The 17,479-nt window shown below is 35.0% G+C and overlaps 7 protein-coding genes across 7 annotated transcripts; 4 read left to right on the forward strand and 3 right to left on the reverse strand. All coding sequences in view use genetic code 12, as the record gives it.

The window, feature by feature from the left end:
- Nucleotides 1–3,141: 3,141 nt before the first annotated feature.
- On the forward strand, nucleotides 3,142–6,000 carry J8A68_000371 (glycoside hydrolase family 31 protein; the record flags this gene model as incomplete). Its single annotated transcript, XM_049407620.1, has 1 exon — nucleotides 3,142–6,000. The coding sequence occupies one exon, from the start codon at nucleotides 3,142–3,144 to the stop codon at nucleotides 5,998–6,000; it is 2,859 nt and encodes a 952-aa protein (XP_049266347.1).
- A 265-nt stretch (nucleotides 6,001–6,265) lies between these two features.
- Nucleotides 6,266–7,378, forward strand: J8A68_000372 (uncharacterized protein; the record flags this gene model as incomplete). The annotated part of the gene is made up of 1 exon (XM_049407631.1): nucleotides 6,266–7,378. One exon carries the CDS (start codon nucleotides 6,266–6,268, stop codon nucleotides 7,376–7,378), a length of 1,113 nt encoding a protein of 370 aa, XP_049266348.1.
- Nucleotides 7,379–8,388: 1,010 nt separating this feature from the next.
- Nucleotides 8,389–8,841, forward strand: COX5 (cytochrome c oxidase subunit Va; the record flags this gene model as incomplete). Its single annotated transcript, XM_049407642.1, has 1 exon — nucleotides 8,389–8,841. One exon carries the CDS (start codon nucleotides 8,389–8,391, stop codon nucleotides 8,839–8,841), a length of 453 nt encoding a protein of 150 aa, XP_049266349.1.
- Nucleotides 8,842–9,444: 603 nt separating this feature from the next.
- Nucleotides 9,445–10,134, reverse strand: J8A68_000374 (uncharacterized protein; the record flags this gene model as incomplete). Its single annotated transcript, XM_049407653.1, has 1 exon — nucleotides 9,445–10,134. One exon carries the CDS (start codon nucleotides 10,132–10,134, stop codon nucleotides 9,445–9,447), a length of 690 nt encoding a protein of 229 aa, XP_049266350.1.
- A 412-nt stretch (nucleotides 10,135–10,546) lies between these two features.
- On the reverse strand, nucleotides 10,547–12,160 carry NAR1 (Nar1p; the record flags this gene model as incomplete). The annotated part of the gene is made up of 1 exon (XM_049407664.1): nucleotides 10,547–12,160. The coding sequence occupies one exon, from the start codon at nucleotides 12,158–12,160 to the stop codon at nucleotides 10,547–10,549; it is 1,614 nt and encodes a 537-aa protein (XP_049266351.1).
- Nucleotides 12,161–12,362: 202 nt separating this feature from the next.
- J8A68_000376 (uncharacterized protein) lies at nucleotides 12,363–13,733 on the reverse strand (the record flags this gene model as incomplete). Its single annotated transcript, XM_049407675.1, has 1 exon — nucleotides 12,363–13,733. One exon carries the CDS (start codon nucleotides 13,731–13,733, stop codon nucleotides 12,363–12,365), a length of 1,371 nt encoding a protein of 456 aa, XP_049266352.1.
- A 1,038-nt stretch (nucleotides 13,734–14,771) lies between these two features.
- Nucleotides 14,772–17,477, forward strand: KEX2 (kexin; the record flags this gene model as incomplete). The annotated part of the gene is made up of 1 exon (XM_049407687.1): nucleotides 14,772–17,477. The coding sequence occupies one exon, from the start codon at nucleotides 14,772–14,774 to the stop codon at nucleotides 17,475–17,477; it is 2,706 nt and encodes a 901-aa protein (XP_049266353.1).
- Nucleotides 17,478–17,479: the final 2 nt, after the last annotated feature.

Genomic DNA, 17,479 nt, shown 5'->3' on the forward strand with positions numbered 1-17,479 from the left:
ACATGACTACCAACAAACTTAAGTATTTTTTTCTTGTTTCAGGAGGACTACTATATTCCTCCTGCAACATACTGGAATCTCATATCACTGACTTACCTATCCCCATACTTTATCTGGAAGCTCTCATTTTGATAATTCGAAAACATAAAGTATATGATATTGCCTTTGATTCAATTGGAATACAATCATTAACTGTCGTTCTAGCAGTTACTTGATCATTGGGTCGTTTATCATGTGAATCTCTCTATTCATTGATTTGGTTGTAAAACAAAACAAGAAAATTGTTGCAAAAAAAATTGGTTAAAATAACTACAAACTTTAGTTAAAAATATTGAAAATGCTTAACCACAAATTTATAAACCCGACATCTTAATGCAAACGAGTTACATCCAACAAATAGAAGAAGTAAGTATTGAGCTTCTATTGACGAACTGTAAGCTTGCATGGTTATAAACATGGAAAGATGTTGGTGTTAAATTATCACGTGACTAAAATCACATGATATAAGCATGACTTTCACGTGTGCAAAATGTTCAGCAACGCTACACTCCAAAGAGATCAAAGTTATTAATGGATATTTAAAGGAGATCATTGAAAGAGTGGAACGACGACGACAGTAATTACTGTCTTTCTAGTTACACTCCACACACACAACCCTACCACTATTACTCCTTTAACTACCATTACATGTCATAAAAGTAGAAAGTAAGTCACAATATGCCAAAAGAAAGAAATTAAAATTCACACTATGCCGGTTTTTTAGTGAGTATTCTCCAGAGGGCGACTCTCACACATGGCTATGTAATTTTCCATTACATAGTGTGCCCATAAAGGGTTTTTTGAACCGCTTAAAGTCATATAGGTTTCCCCTCTAGACCGTAGTCCAGGAGACGTATATATTACCTTATAATTATTTCTTTTTATATACCGTAATACATATGATTTCAAGAAACTGAAAAAGCTAGAAGAGACTTTGTTTGGACGCTATATCGCAAACATTTGTTTGTATTAGTATGCTGTTAATGAGTATTTTTTGTAAGAATAATCTTATTGTTATACCTAGTTAAGTTGATTCGGTAAAAGGTTCGTTCAGGAGAAATTGCGGTCATATCATCATTTTAATCTGGACGAAGGCGAACTGGACGATTTACCACAGGATCACAAATAGCCGCGAGATAGTCAATGCCCTGAATTCAACGCAGATGTATGTGTAATCGACGATAAGTAACCCTTACCCAAAAGAGGTACAGAACCAACATAAATTTTAACTTTCGGCATTACAACTGAGAGGTGTGAGCATTTTATTATTCCTACTAGAGAAAATGGCTTCTCCATCTTGCTAGAGCTACATCTGAAAGACATCTGAAAGAACATCTTTGTTAAATTTGAAACTACGATTTGGGTGGAATCAGTCATCATAGCTTTTGAAGTAATCTGGGGTTTCTACCAAGGGGCTCAAGACAAATATATCTATGATTTATCCACAACAATATTGCTTTGACAGGGCGTACTTTCTTTAAGCCAATAATTGATTCGATTTGTACTAGGCTTAAATCAATTTCGTTGTGAATTAGTGCTGGAAGAGTCGTAGATTAAGAGCCAAGCCCATAAGAACCGAGAAAGGCTTCTTGAAAGGGAGGCTGGGAAAGGCTTAGTACTTAGACTTACCAAGCCTGATTCAGAGGAAGGTGTAGGAGCAGCAATTTGCGAAAATTATTGCTGCTCTAATTTAGGGTTCTTTGTTTCTCCTATTCATCCTTTAGTAGTCTGGTTAACAGCTCCAAGGACTCATTGTATGTTTTAGTTGGATTGGGCGGAAGTGGGGTCGGGAAATTCAATTTGAAGTTGAAATAATTATAATCCGGATTATCCTGTTCCCAACAATAGCCACTAAATTGCGCAATCGGATACAATAGGCGAATAGGTACCAATTTCTCCAAGGGCGCCCCAGGGTTCCGACTATAGACAATGGAGTAAATCAAAAGCTAATTGCGAATAATATTGCGAAAAAAATATTTTGTATGATTGCAAAACTTTTGTGCCATATCATTTTGAGAGAAGATATATTTCTCGCAATGTTTACCTCCACTCAGACATCCCAAAATGGACTTACATTATTAATCAAGATACCATTTTGAGAGCAAGGGGTTACAATATCTCGGATCAGTTTCCCCCAATTTACAACTAAACAATATGCCATCGTTATTTTTTAGATGAGTGGAACAATATTTCTCCGCCGCATAATAATTATGAACGTGTTACCAGAGCTTGGTTCATCATCAAAGATCCAGTATATTCTCTAACATCCCTTACAGGAAAGGTACCTTTTGTCCGATCAACGGATGACTTCCTGTTGTGTCTTTCGAAAAAAAGCAAGTCCGAAAAACTGACTACCAGGCTTCCCTACTGTCATGAAAATTGAACATTAGGCATTCTGATTTATGGGAAAAAATATTTTCCGGAATTATTCCGGAACTTGCATTTTTCATGCTCAAAAAATACAATAGGGAAATCAAAAAGCAAAAAGTTTCCGAAAATCCAAACTTCATTAACTTAAATGTGGGTTAATTTGAAAAAATTAGTCAGTGGGGTCATAGGGGAACAATACCTCATAAATGATCTAACCAATGGAATGTAAAAAGTTTTGAAACTTTCATTTCTTTGATCAAAACAAAGACCTTTCCTCAAACAATGCAAAAATATAGTACTGAGTTTCGTTAAAACGAGCATTTTTTTGGAATGATAGCGTATATGAAGGGATCATTCATGGTGGCCATGTCAGAGAGTGAAATACAAACCATAGCAAGAATGTATCAGAGGAATAGAAAGTATCACTCCAAAGCCATTACCCAAATGGCGAATTCGTTTGCAACATGACCAAGCTGTTTGAAACAAAAAAATATGTGTAGTAAACAATAAACAATGCTAAAAATAAAATTTTTACGGATAAAATATCGAACTTAAAAAATAAAATATTTGCAACTAAGTCTATAAAAAATAAATATTTCAGAAAAATGACCGAAATACCTTCCACTACCACCATCGGGCATTTACAACTATAAATAGGTCCCGAAACTTCCCCGACAAGTCCTCTAATTCTTTTAAAACCCTCAACAGCTAACAAACCAGCAAGCTAACAAAATGATTATTTCTCCATTCCTAAAAGCAACCGCAGCTGCTTTGGGGTTGTTTACTTCCGCTTATGCTTTACCCCGTGCATCTCATTCAAAGAGTAGTGTTGCCGATGCTCATCCAACTGTCCCAATAGAATTAACACTTGGTGTCAAACAAGTTCCCAACATCTTGAATGAGACTGCAGTTGATGCGAACGCTGTAGCAAAAGGTTATTCATTACTTAATGTCACCGCTACTCCAAGAGGTTTAACTGGTTTATTATCCTTGAAAGGTGCTACCAATATTTATGGGTATGATTTTGAAATGTTGAATTTAACGGTTGAATATCAAACTAGTGATAGATTGAATGTTCATATTGAACCAGTTGATTTGACTGATGTGTTTATTTTACCAGAAGATTTGGTTGCTAAACCTAAATTAGAAGGTGATTTGGAATCTTTTAACTTTGATGAATCTGATTTGGTATTTTCTTATGATGTTGAAAATTTTGGATTTGAAATTACGAGAGCAAGTACTGGTGAAACTTTATTTTCTACTAGAGGTAATCCATTGGTTTTTTCTAATCAATTTATTCAATTTAATACTACCTTACCTAAAGGACATGCTATTTCTGGTTTAGGTGAATCCATTCATGGTTCTTTAAATGAACCTGGTGTTGTTAAGACTTTATATGCTAATGATGTCGGTGATCCAATTGATGGTAATATTTATGGTGTTCACCCAATCTACTATGATCAAAGATATGATACAAACACTACCCATGGTGTTTATTGGAGAACTTCTGCTGCTCAAGAAGTCTTAGTTGGTGAAGAATCCTTGACTTGGAGGGCTCTTTCTGGTGTTATTGATTTATACTTCTTCAGTGGACCTGATCCAAAGGATGTCATTCAACAATATGTTACAGAAATCGGATTGCCTGCAATGCAACCATATTGGGCCTTAGGTTATCATCAATGTAGATGGGGTTATGACAATATTCAAAAACTTAGAGATGTGGTTGCCAATTTCAAAAAGTTTGATATTCCTTTGGAAACTATTTGGACTGATATTGATTATATGGACAGTTACAAAGATTTCACTAGTGATCCTTACAGATTTCCACAGGATGAATATAAGCAATTCTTAGACGATCTTCACAAGGATAATCAACATTATGTTCCAATTTTTGATGCTGCTATCTATGTTCCAAATCCAAACAATGCTACTGATAATGATTATAAACCATTCCATTTAGGTAACGAATCTGATGTTTTCTTAAAGAATCCAGATGGATCCTTATATATCGGTGCTGTTTGGCCAGGTTACACTGTTTATCCTGATTTCTTAAACAATGGAACTCAAGAATACTGGAATACTTTATTCAAGGAATGGCATGAAAGACTTCCATTTGATGGTATCTGGACAGATATGAATGAAGTCAGTTCCTTCTGTGTTGGATCTTGTGGTACTGGTAGAATCTTGGACAATCCAGCTCATCCACCCTTTGAAGTTGGTAATGCCGCAACTACCTATCCATTAAATTTCAACGTTACCAATGCTACTGAATGGCTGTCAATCTCATCTGCACTCGCTGCTACTGCATCTCCAGTTGCTCCTCAACCATCATCATCATCAGTATCTATTGACTCCAAGAACACTTTAGCTCCAGGTAGAGGTAACATCAACTATCCACCATATGCTATCAACAATGCTCAAGGTGATCACGATCTTGCTACCCATGCAGTTTCCCCAAATGCCACTCATGCTGATGGTACTTTAGAATATGACATTCATAATCTTTATGGATTCACCCAAGAAAGAGCAATCTACAATGCTTTGTTAAATATTGACAATGAGAAGAGACCATTCATTATTGGTAGATCAAGTTTCCCAGGTAGTGGTCATTATGTTGGGACATGGGGTGGTGACAATACTGCTGATTACTATATGATGTATTTCTCCATTCCACAAGCTTTCTCCATGGGTGCTTCTGGTATTCCATTCTTTGGTGTTGATGTATGTGGTTTCAATGGAAACACTGATATGGAATTATGTTCAAGATGGATGCAATTAGGTTCATTTTTCCCATTCTATAGAAATCATAATTATCTCGGTGCAATTGATCAAGAACCATATGTTTGGGAAGCAGTTACTGAAGCTACCAAGACTTCAATGGCAGTTAGATATTTGTTATTACCTTACTATTACACTTTGTTACATGAATCTCATGTTTCTGGTTTACCAATTTTAAGATCATTGAATTGGCAATTCCCATATGACAAGACCTTAGCTGGTGTTGACAATCAATTATTTGTTGGTGATGCTTTGCTTGTTACTCCAGTCTTAGAACCAGGTGTGAATTATACCAAGGGTGTTTTCCCAGGCGAAGATGCTGTCTATTACGATTTCTACACTCATAAGAAACAAAACTTTAAGCCAGGTAAGAATGAAACTTTAGATGCACCATTAGGTCATATTCCATTACATCTTAAAGGTGGACATATTCTTCCAACTCAAGAACCAGGCTATACTGTTGCTGATTCTCGTCAAAATCCATTTGGTTTAATTGTTGCCTTAGATAACAATAATGCTGCTTCTGGTAAGTTATACCTTGATGATGGTGAATCAGTTAATGTTGAAGAAAGCTTGTATGTTGATTTTGTTGCTTCTAATAGTCAATTGGTTGTTTCTCCAATTGGTGAATATAAAGTTGAACAACCATTGGCCAATGTTACCATTTTGGGAGTTGAAAAGGCTCCAAAACATGTGACTTTTGGTGAAACCAAGATTCCATTCAAGTATGACCATAAGACTATCTATGTTACCGGATTGGAACAATATACCCAACAAGGTGCTTTTGCTGAGCAATTCACTCTTTCTTGGTAAACACTCTTTCTTAGTTTAGATATTCTTCTTTGAAGTTTTATATTCTTTTTCGTTATGTTTCGAGTTTATTGTTTTTAAATAAAATGTGTTGTTTTCGTTAAATAATTTGTTTACTCTCTTTTATTTTATCCATTAGAAAATTTTTTGCAACCAAAATTACAGATGCGCTTTTCAGTTGCGCCCAATACAAATTTTTTTTATTCTAACCAAATCTGAGATGAGCATCTAAAGATATCCCACTAGCTAGCAAAACCAATCCCCCAAAATGTCCTTTTCATTTGGATTTACGAAAGATGATTTCAGTGACGATGAAATAGACGAGTCGTCGTTATTACAACCAACCCAACTACAACTGGAACAACACTTGAACCAACCACATCAGAATCCACTTGACACGCTCATTATTGATCCTAAATCTGCTCCTCAATTGCATACATTAGATTCAATACTATCGAAATTAGAAAATGTTAGAATCTCGTTCGATAACTATACAACACCTATCGGACAGAGTTTAGTCTATAGGAGAGAATTATTTGATGTCAAGCATCAAATCATGACTGAAGACGATCAGGGACAAGAAGATGGTAGTAATAGGGAAAAGCTAAATGAATTATTAATTGAAGAGAATAACTCCGATTTGCAAAAGAATGAGTATGAAGGTGGATTTAAAAGTTGGGAATGCGCTTATGATACTGTAGATAAATTATGTAATTTGATTGAAAATGAAGGATTTTTAGATCAAGTTAAATCTGTATTGGAATTTGGATGTGGAACAAGTTTACCTAGTTGTTTGATATTGATGAAAAAATTACAATTGAAGAACAAGAATGAAATGAATTTGATTTTATCTGATTTCAATTATGATGTATTAAGATTAGTTACATTACCTAATATTTTGATTCATTGGGCTTCTACACTTCCCGTAGAACAATTACATAACTTAACTACCAGTGAACAAAACCCGGTATTTCATAACGATGAAATATTGATAACTCCATTATTAATCCAAGAATTCAAAAATAGCTTGCAATTATTTAATATCAATATTTCATTTGTATCTGGATCATGGGGAAGACAATTTAATAAATTGATACAAGAAGCGAATATTGATTTCATAATAAGTTCAGAAACAATTTATAGTAGAGAGACATTACCTATAGTAGCAGAATCTATTAAAGAGATTCTTAGTAATTCACAAGCTAATAATTCCAGATGTTTATTGGCTGCAAAGAATATTTACTTTGGAGTTGGGGGGTCAGTTATTGAATTCTTGAATTATTTCAATAAAATAAAGACTGATAAGTTTCAAGTTGAAGTTGAAGAGATTAATGATTCTCAATTGAAGAGATCTTTAGTGAATATTGTATATTATAAATAGGTAATGTTATTAATAGAATAAACCAATACATGTAAGTTTCTAGAAAATGGTAAATCATACACGACCTTTTTAGTTTTATACATTTGACAAATAAAATTGAGCTAAATTTTATAAAGACTCTTACAGACCAAACAAAAAAAAAAATCCTAATTACAATTAAACCAATTCTTCTCTTTTGATTCTTTAATTCTAAGATATCGAATTACCAGATAAAGGTATGTTACTTTTCATTATGATAAAAGGGGTTATTTCAAAGAAATAGACAATGAATTGGAGAAATGTCAATACAGGAAAAAGATAAAGACTCTCTTGGTAAATCCAATTAGGTGGAGAAATGTTTGAATATAAGCGGAAAAGTGAGCAAATTAAACCTTACCAATTATGGCTTCCAAAAGCAATATATAAACCAACTACATCCTCAATTGTCTAGAATGACGTTGCAACAATCAGAATATGAAATTATATATTAGAATATTTGTTGATTAGTAATGTATGGGATTTTTAGGAGATGATCAAACCCCGTACTATATTGGATGTGACTGATATTAAAATTGATACAATTGAGATGGGCAATCTGGTTGTGAATGATATAATTACAATAATGATAAGAATTACTTATAGTTCTACAATATCATGGAAGTAAACGTATTAATCAGGTGTTGCAATTATAGGTTGCAATTAAGATTCTTAGAGAAAGTCGTTTATAAACCAATTTTTTACATCCAATCAAATTTTTTCACTTTTTAATTTCACAGCAGAACAAAAAATAAAAAGAACTTATTAAGAAATACACAAGAGAAAAAAAATCGTATCATTAAGTTTTAATATAACAATAAGAGAGAAAGAGATTTGTAATACAAACTGAAAAAAAAAAGAATTATTCAAATACAAAATACATTTCTTTAATAATAACTTTTTTTTTGAAATACCCCGTTTTTATTGGTGACTACTTGAAGTAGCTTGTTTTACTAACCTCCTTTTTTTAATAATATAGATAGATATACATAATAATGCTTGTCAAATCATTAACAAGAACTGCTATTAGATTCAATAGTACTGTTGCTAAAACTGCACCAAAGGCTTTATCTACTGCTTACCTTGGAAATTTAGAAACTAGATGGACTAGTTTACCTAAACAAGATCAAGAAGCTTTAATAGAAGAATTAAAAGCTAGAATGACCTTACCATGGAATGAATTAACTAGTGCTGAAAAGAAGGCTGCTTATTATATTTCTTTTGGTGCTTGGGGTCCAAGAAGACCAATTTATGGTCCAGGTGATAAACAAAAGGTCTTTTGGGGTGTTGTTGGTGGTATTGTTGCTTCTATTGTTATCTTTGCTGGTATCAAACAATTAGCTGCTCCAGCTCCTCACACTATGACTAGAGAATGGCAAGAAAAGTCTGATGAATATTTGAAATCTAAGAATGCTAACCCATTCACTGGTTATTCTCAAATTCAATAAATAAGGAAAGACATTTAAGTACACAACAACAAAAAAGGGAGGTTAATTCACTTACTTCTTTCTTTATATTTATTAACCCCAACATCACACATGCATTGAAAGCATTTTACGAAGAGATTTTGCACTTAAGTTTGAAACAGAGACCAATACACACATTCATACAAACTTAGGTCTTAAATGTTATAGTTCTTGAAAAGACTGTCTTTTTCTTTTTTTATATTTTATATTTGATTTTTATATGTCTGGTTTTATACGTTGTATGAGAATCAGATTGTTCCCACCCACCCAAACACACTTGGATGCTTTTTAGTTAGGGCATACTCTACATCAATTTACATTTTATGAAAGTATTAATTGTTAGCTTGTTTTTTTTTATATGATTTAGTAATATTATTTGATAACAAATAAAATAAAATTTTATATCAATACGGAAGGAAACCTCTCTAATCAGTGGTAATTACAAGTACCAATCATACTATTATCGAAATAAACTGTTTTATTAAATAAATAAACGAATGCAAAATAAACAACTAATAATTTTTTAAAAAAATAATGAATTATACAAAAGAGATTGTTAAAATCAGACATACGGTGGTGTCAGTTTTAACGGTATGGAGCATCAGCATCAATACAGTATTGTAATTCTTGTTCCCATTTATCACCATTCTCCAATAATTTTTCTTTATTATATAACAATTCTTCTCTAGTACCAGTTGAATATTCAACATTTGGAGATTCAACAATTGCATCAACAGGACAAGATTCTTGACAATAACCACAATAAATACATTTAGTCATATCAATATCATACTTATAAGTTCTTCTACTTCCATCAATTCTTTCTTCAGCTTCAATTGTAATTGCTTGTGCTGGACAAATTGCTTCACATAATTTACATGCAATACAACGTTCTTCACCACTAGGATATCTTCTTAACGCATGTTCACCTCTAAATCTAGGACTAATTGGTCCCTTTTCAAACGGATAATAAATCGTATATGGAGCTCTGAAAAACATTTCCATACAAATATACATCCCACGAGCAATCTCACTTAAAAAGAAAAACTTGGTAGCTTTACTCAAGGCAGATTCACCTGATTCTTCCCAAGTCTTTGGTCTGGGTTGTCTGAATCCCTTACATGGAGCGGATTGGGTTGATCCACCAGTGGTTAAGTAGTCGGTACGTTCGGCTGCTAAAGCAGGTTTCAAAAGTCTGGATGTCATTGAAAGATTACGGGTAAGCATGACCGTTGGTCTAGCGGTCATAGATGTTATAGATTGTCTAATCATCATTCTGTTGTGTATATTGTTTATATAATGCAATGGGTTGGGGGTAGGTGGTTATGTCTACTTAGTGATGATGAGTAGTGTATATGTATATAAATAATAATTTGAAGTTGAATCTACTAGTCTTCCAAGCAACTTCTATAAAGATTCCAATTGGTATTAATAAATTTTCAGTATTGGGATCCCACTTTGTAAAGGGTAGTGTAACTTTAACAAAAAAAACTTTTTTTATTTTTCCTCATAAAAAAAGTAAGAAGAAAAATTCATTCGTTAATTGGTTATTCTCATTTGATTACGTAATCCAATAGTACTTGATTATATAATCCAAACCATTAACTATGTACGGGGAACACTGTAGTATGGTTTACCCACCCTCTATAATTAATTGTATTACTTGCCTATATAAATATAAAACCCATTACCACTTAGCACCCAACAACACTGCATTTGGGTCAGTTGGTTTCTCAACCTCATTAAAATACGTTTTATACACTCTATCATGTCCATCCTCCCCACAATCAAGCACCTCATTACTCCATTTCACCAACATCTCCATATCATCACGATGTTCACTTGGTAAATCAAACATGGAAATACTATTATATTTCGCCATTACTTCATTCAACCATTCTTTTTCTTGTGTTTTATCCGGTGGCATAATTTGTCCACCTCCGTTGATACATCCATTTGGACAAGCCATTATTTCGACATAGTCACATTTCGAAGCGTCTGCGATTTCAATATCGCCAGACAGGGCTGATGTCTTATTGGCCATTCTTGCTCTTCGACGGGCTGCCAAGGGGTTGGCTCTAGTAGTTGTAGTGGAGGATTTTCCGTTCGATTCGACTGGTTTTAATTTCCGAACGAGGTTTTGAATATTTCGAAATCCATTCACAACTGCACTAGATGCAATTTGTTTCGAATCGTAATATAGTCTTAATTCATAAATATCTGAATTCTTCCCATTGATTAACTTGATTTCAAATTTGTCATCATGATAAACATTAGGTTGGGTATTGATTAGATGATATTGATATATTTTCAAATAATGAAATGCATATCCTCCACTACTTGATCCTGGGTCATTACTCCATGAATATTCAACATAGGGCCAATTTGAGGGTGCATATCTTCTATAAAGTTCATCAATATCTTCTATGCTCTCTTTTTGCACCTGGTCATCGAGAAAGTCGATATCTTGTTCAGCAAACAACGTAACCAATTCCTTTGCGGTCAATACACAATCCACATCAGGGGTGGGATCTCCATATATCTCAGGACGGGCACTTTCAAGCTTCTTATCAAAGCAAGGCATGATTGAAAGATGATATATCTTGTTTCTGCCTATCCCGCCTTCTTCCGCGGCAACCAACGTCTTCAAAAGATATCCTGTTATCTGTTGTGGTGATTTGGTAGTCGACATCCGAGGAAGAATATATGGATGGGTCTTTTCAGCATAGAGGACCCAACCGGGACATATTGAAGATAATACCGGTGTTTGCAAAGTTCCTTGTTCTTTTTGGGAAATCAATTGAGATGCTTCTTGGATTAATGACAATTTTCTACCTAAAGACGTACCCACTATATATTTAAACCCAAGCTTGTTGATGAATAAGTTTATTAATAGTCTGTCTACTGATTCGATAGATAGGTTGTATGCGGTAGCTAACGAAGCTCGAGATTGATGGGATATACTTGCGACAAAGATCATATCTTCTTGACGATTAGATAAGGCTTTAAGTAATTCTTGATGGGAATGTTGGGCAACAAGAACTTCTTCAGCTGATGTTATGCATCCTGAACATGCAAGACAATCTGCTAATGAGATCTGAGCTGGTGATAAGGTAGTTTGTTTGCCATCAATTTTGGAAATTTCGAGAGGGTTTCCATTTTCATCAATTTGAATTTCGACTTCTCCGTGTTCGTTGAGTGTGGAAGTTGGAGGTTGGGAGTTGTTTGTTACTGGCTTTATACAGGCTACTCCTGGTGTTATGAAGTCGTTTAGATCATCTGCTGATAGTAATGCACTCATGATTGACTAAAGAAATAGAGAGATGGGAAATCATTAATAATCAGATTTTTTTTTCTTTTTCATATCTGACCGAGAGAGACCGCCGCACGCAGCAAAAAAAGTTTGCACCCAATTAGACAATTATGATTACAAATTTCTACACAAATACTATCTCTACGTTACACACTATAAAGGTATTAATTACACTTATGGGATAGATAAATCAATCCCTTCCAGTATCTGGAGTGTCTTCTCCATCCTCGCCATCGCTGATATCTCCTAATTCAAACTCATTCAATGCAGCCTCATTAATAATACTATATCTTTCCTTATTTAATTCTCCATCTTCATTATATCCAACTAATCTCAAGTATAACAAAAGTAACAATTGAAACCATAAATAAATCATAAAAGCAGCAGAAGAAACCACCAATATATATGCAGAATGATCTGATCCTAAATCATGAACCAATTGTAATTGTTCTTCAGTGGCTCCCATAAACAATACTCCTGATAAAGCTAAACAAAATGGTGGGAAATATTGAAATGATAAAATCGATCCTGTTTCACTGCATGCTTTATCTCTCAATAAGAATGAAATTTCAATTATACGAGAAACACCACCTCCAATTAACGCAAGTCCAAACATGGCATGAACTTTGGTTGAAATTGCTAAATGTTGAGTATGGGCTGACATGGAATATCCTGTAAAAATCAATAATAATGCAGGGATGAAGGTACGTTTATTATTACGAGCTAAAAACATTCCCAATAATCCACCAGCCCACCAGACTATACCCATTGAAGTATGTTGATAATCACCCATTGACCAAGCTTCAGTACCCCATCTATGTTCTGTGAATGTATTTACAATCCCCCAAGCACACATGACTGTAGAATCAAAGAATTCTTGTGATTTATATTTGGCTTCAGGTGAGTTTTGTAATTGATGAGTTCTGATCCAAGGTATAACCAAAACCAATGATAACACGAATGAGTAAAAGATAAATGCTGAACCCATTATACCATGGGCTATACATTGTCCAGTATGTTTTCCATAACAAAATCCAAATAATGCTACAGGGGCCATGCATACTCTTACCCAACCTACCAACACGCTTACGAACGACAAGGTTCTATATGTATTGTATATTATTCCTGAATGTTCATTTCTACCCTTGGCCCAATGAGGATAGAATTTATTGATGATTAGGTTAGACCCATTAATCAAAGTTCCCAAGAATATAGTTACCCCTAATAATAAACTCAAAAACCATGATGTTCCCTTTGAAGTTCTATTTTCATGATTATCAGAATCTGGAAATGCCAAGAACATTGATTCAAAAATGGAATATGCAGTTGAAATATATTGTAACAATAATGACCAATTTAATCTATTTGCAAATGCGAATACTGCCGATATGGATGGGATTATTAATAGAATGAATAATGATAAGATCCAATGAAAAGATTTTGACCCGGCATTTACGGGATGGAATTCAACTCGTTCAGAATCCATATCCATCATGTGATCGTCACTACCATCTGCTAAGACGTATGATAATAGCGTGAATAGAGGAAGTAAGTGTTTCATTCTCTTTGGATCTAGTGTCTATACCTTTAGGGGTTGTTGGGTTTTTTGGTTGCTACGAGCAAAAGAAAATGGCCGAAATTGATTTCACTAAATCATTTGCTGCTAAAAAAAAAGAACGCGAAAATCTCGGAAAAGCCATTTAATGATTTATTTGTGTTTTATGATACAAAGGATGGGACCGGTTGACAAGAGGGTATTCCAGAACCGAGTCAGAAAGAAGACAAAGCTAGTAGTTGCTTGTATAAGATCTATATCTATATCTATAGATGGTTGACAGATTTAAATTGTTGCAAAAGTTAAAGGAAATGGCAATGCCAAGCTTGACTTCCCAATTGGGAAATAATACGCAACTGCGAAGTTCGTAGTATGCACATTCTTGCATTCCTGACTTGTACAAGCTACACAAAACTTTATTTTAATCTGAAAGATGAATATGTAAGCGAGTATATGTACAACAACTTCTTCTTTGACAGAAGTTCCATATTTATGGGGAGCTTTCTCTATCAGGGACTTTTCCTAATACTCTTCTTCTCCAGTTCAAATTCTTCTAGTAAGCCTCACAAAACGTAACTCAAAAGCTATTTCTCGACTCCAATCGATTTCTTAGGCTTTCCATATAGTTATTCTTAACTTAAATGGAAGTGCTAGTCATAGCTGTACTGACCAGAAGAAATGTCGTATTTGAATTGACGAGGAAGGTAAATCTTAGAAGTGAGACATTATTTCCTAAAGAGGAAATGTCGTCATCTTAATAATTAAAAATTTCCAAATTCAATCATCAAACGAACTTTTTACAACACACAACTTTCTCTTGTTACATTTCATCAGATTTTCATTATTTATATATAGATATTATCACTATTCCCCATATATTAGTCACTACCAGCACACTTCCACAAGACTGTATAATTACACTTTGCACTTTTAGCTTAACAAGTTAACGGAAACAGGAACGAAAACAAGGGGATTACCAGTTCATACCAAAGGCAATATATAGAAATATAAAGGATATTACCTATCAACTAATAGAAGAGAAGAATGTTACCGATTAGAATTCTATCCTTAGTGTTAGGATACTTGATATCCTTCTCATATCAACAACAAGTTATTCCTAAAAGAAATTATGAATCAAATAATTATTTTTTAGTTGAAATTGATACTTCCAATAGTTCAAAACCATTAAATGATTTCATAAATAAATATAAAGACCATTACAAGTTTGAACATCAATTATCTTCATTGGACAATTATTACGTATTCAGTATTGACAAATCACACCCTCATAACTCATTCTTGGGTAATCTAAATTCAGAACAACGCAATTTAATGAAACGACAAGATGGGTTTGAAGATCATTATGACCATTTTATAACCACTCCCGAACTTAAATCGATTCACATGTTACCTCCGAAGAGGTTATCAAAAAGATTACCAGTTCCTATAGATCCGGAAGAAATCGTACCATATTCCAACAAAAGAGATGACAGCAACGGTGTAGCTGCAACTGACGAAGCAGTCCAAAGGTTAGCACAGGTACAAGAACACTTCTCCATCAGCGATCCAGAATTCGCTTCCCAATGGCATATTATTAATACTCAATACCCTGGTAATGATGTTAATGTCACCGGATTATGGTACGAAGACATCTTGGGCCAAAACATTGTCACAGCAATTATTGACGATGGACTCGATGCCCAAGGTGAAGACCTTGCCGAAAATTTTAATGCCAAAGGTTCTTGGGATTTCAATGATAATTCTCCCGTGCCTTTACCTCGTTTAGGTGACGATTACCACGGTACTCGTTGTGCTGGAGAAATCGCTGCCGTGAAGAATGATGTATGTGGGGTTGGAGTGGCGTATAAATCACAAGTTAGTGGTATTCGAATCTTGTCGGGTCCAATCACGTCGGCTGATGAAGCAAGTGCCATGATCTATGGATTGGATACAAATGATATATACTCGTGTTCTTGGGGTCCAACTGATAATGGTAGAACTTTGGCTGAGCCGGATTTGATCGTTAAAGAGGCAATGGTGAAAGGAGTCATTGATGGCCGGAATAAAAAAGGAGCTGTTTATGTTTTTGCGTCTGGGAATGGTGGTAGATCAGGAGATTCATGTAATTTCGATGGATATACCAATTCGATCTATTCAATTACTGTGGGTGCAGTCGATTACAAGGGTTTACACCCTGCATATGCAGAAGCTTGTTCTGCGGTTATGGTGGTTACATATTCTTCTGGATCAGGTGAACATATCCATACAACTGATATTAAGAAGAAATGTTCCGCATCACATGGTGGAACATCAGCAGCAGCACCTCTTGCCAGTGGTCTTTATTCATTGATGTTATCAGCTAACCCGGAATTAACGTGGAGAGATGTCCAATATGTAAGTGTATTATCAGCCCTGCCTATAAATGAAAATGATGGAAATTACCAAATTACAGCATTGAATAGAAAGTATTCTCATAAATATGGATATGGGAAAATCGATGCTTATAAAATGGTTCATTTCGCCAAAGAATGGAAAAATGTCAAGCCTCAAGCATGGTATTATTCAGACGTCATCCCTGTTCATGACAAGATTGTAAGTACTAAAGCATCGGATGAAGACAAGATTATACAATCCAAAATTTCCATATCAGAAGATGACTTAAAGATTATGAATTTGGAACGAGTTGAGCACGTGACGGTTAAAGTGAACATCAATTCATCATATAGAGGTAGAGTTGGAATGAGATTAATCTCCCCTCATGGCGTGATTAGTGACTTAGCAACCTTCCGTCCTGCAGATAGTGATGGGTCCGGATTTCAAAACTGGACATTTATGTCCGTTGCCCATTGGGGCGAAACTGGGATTGGGGATTGGACCGCTGAAGTGTTTGCCGATGATTCAAGAGGTGATAAAACAAGCATTGAATTTGTAGATTGGCAGTTGAAATTATTTGGGGAATCTATTGAGACTGACAAGGCGTCACGATTTGATCTCAAGACGGACTATGCGGCCGTAAGGAGAGAATTGCAAGCAGCGCAAAAAAAACCGGAAGAATCTGCTGCTCCTACTACCACATCGACGACAAGTACCAAAGCTGAGAAGGATAGCACCAGGGTGGCCTCTTCCTCAGCCACTCCTGGGTCATCATCTTTAAGTAGCACTGACACCTCCGCCGAGCCTTCTACCTCAACTGAACCTACTGGTGGGGAAGACGACGGACAAAACAAACAATATGTTGCAGAACATACTGGTCAATATTTCATGGCTTTGGCTGTTGTCGGATTCATAATTGTCATATTAATAATCAAATTCCATAAGACGCCTGGTAGCAGTCGAAGACGGAGAAGAGATGATTATGAATTTGATATTATCCCCGGTGAAGATTATAGCGACACTGAAGATGACATTGATTCCTTGGAATTGGGAAGATATGGTAATAGCAGAAACCAAAGACGGAATGATGACGATGCGGACGATGATGAAGCGAGAGATAGGTTGTTTGATGAGTTTAATGCTGAGACTTTACCCGATTATGATGATGCTATGTTTAGAATTGATGACGAGGATGAACATGACGAAGAAGACAGAAATGATGCAGGGAAGAAGAAAGCGAAAGTGGATCAAAAAGTTAGATTTGATGGCAATAACCAAAGTGAATTGGTTGATATGAAGAAATCGGACGCAGTTGAAGGTGATAAGAAGACAGACAATGACAACGAGTCGAATACTACTGGTGAATCATCACCATAAGG

This window comes from Hemisphaericaspora subhashii (assembly GCF_019202705.1).
Source record: "Hemisphaericaspora subhashii strain CBS 10753 chromosome Unknown scaffold9, whole genome shotgun sequence".
Classification (NCBI taxonomy): Eukaryota; Fungi; Ascomycota; class Pichiomycetes; order Serinales; family Debaryomycetaceae; genus Hemisphaericaspora; species Hemisphaericaspora subhashii.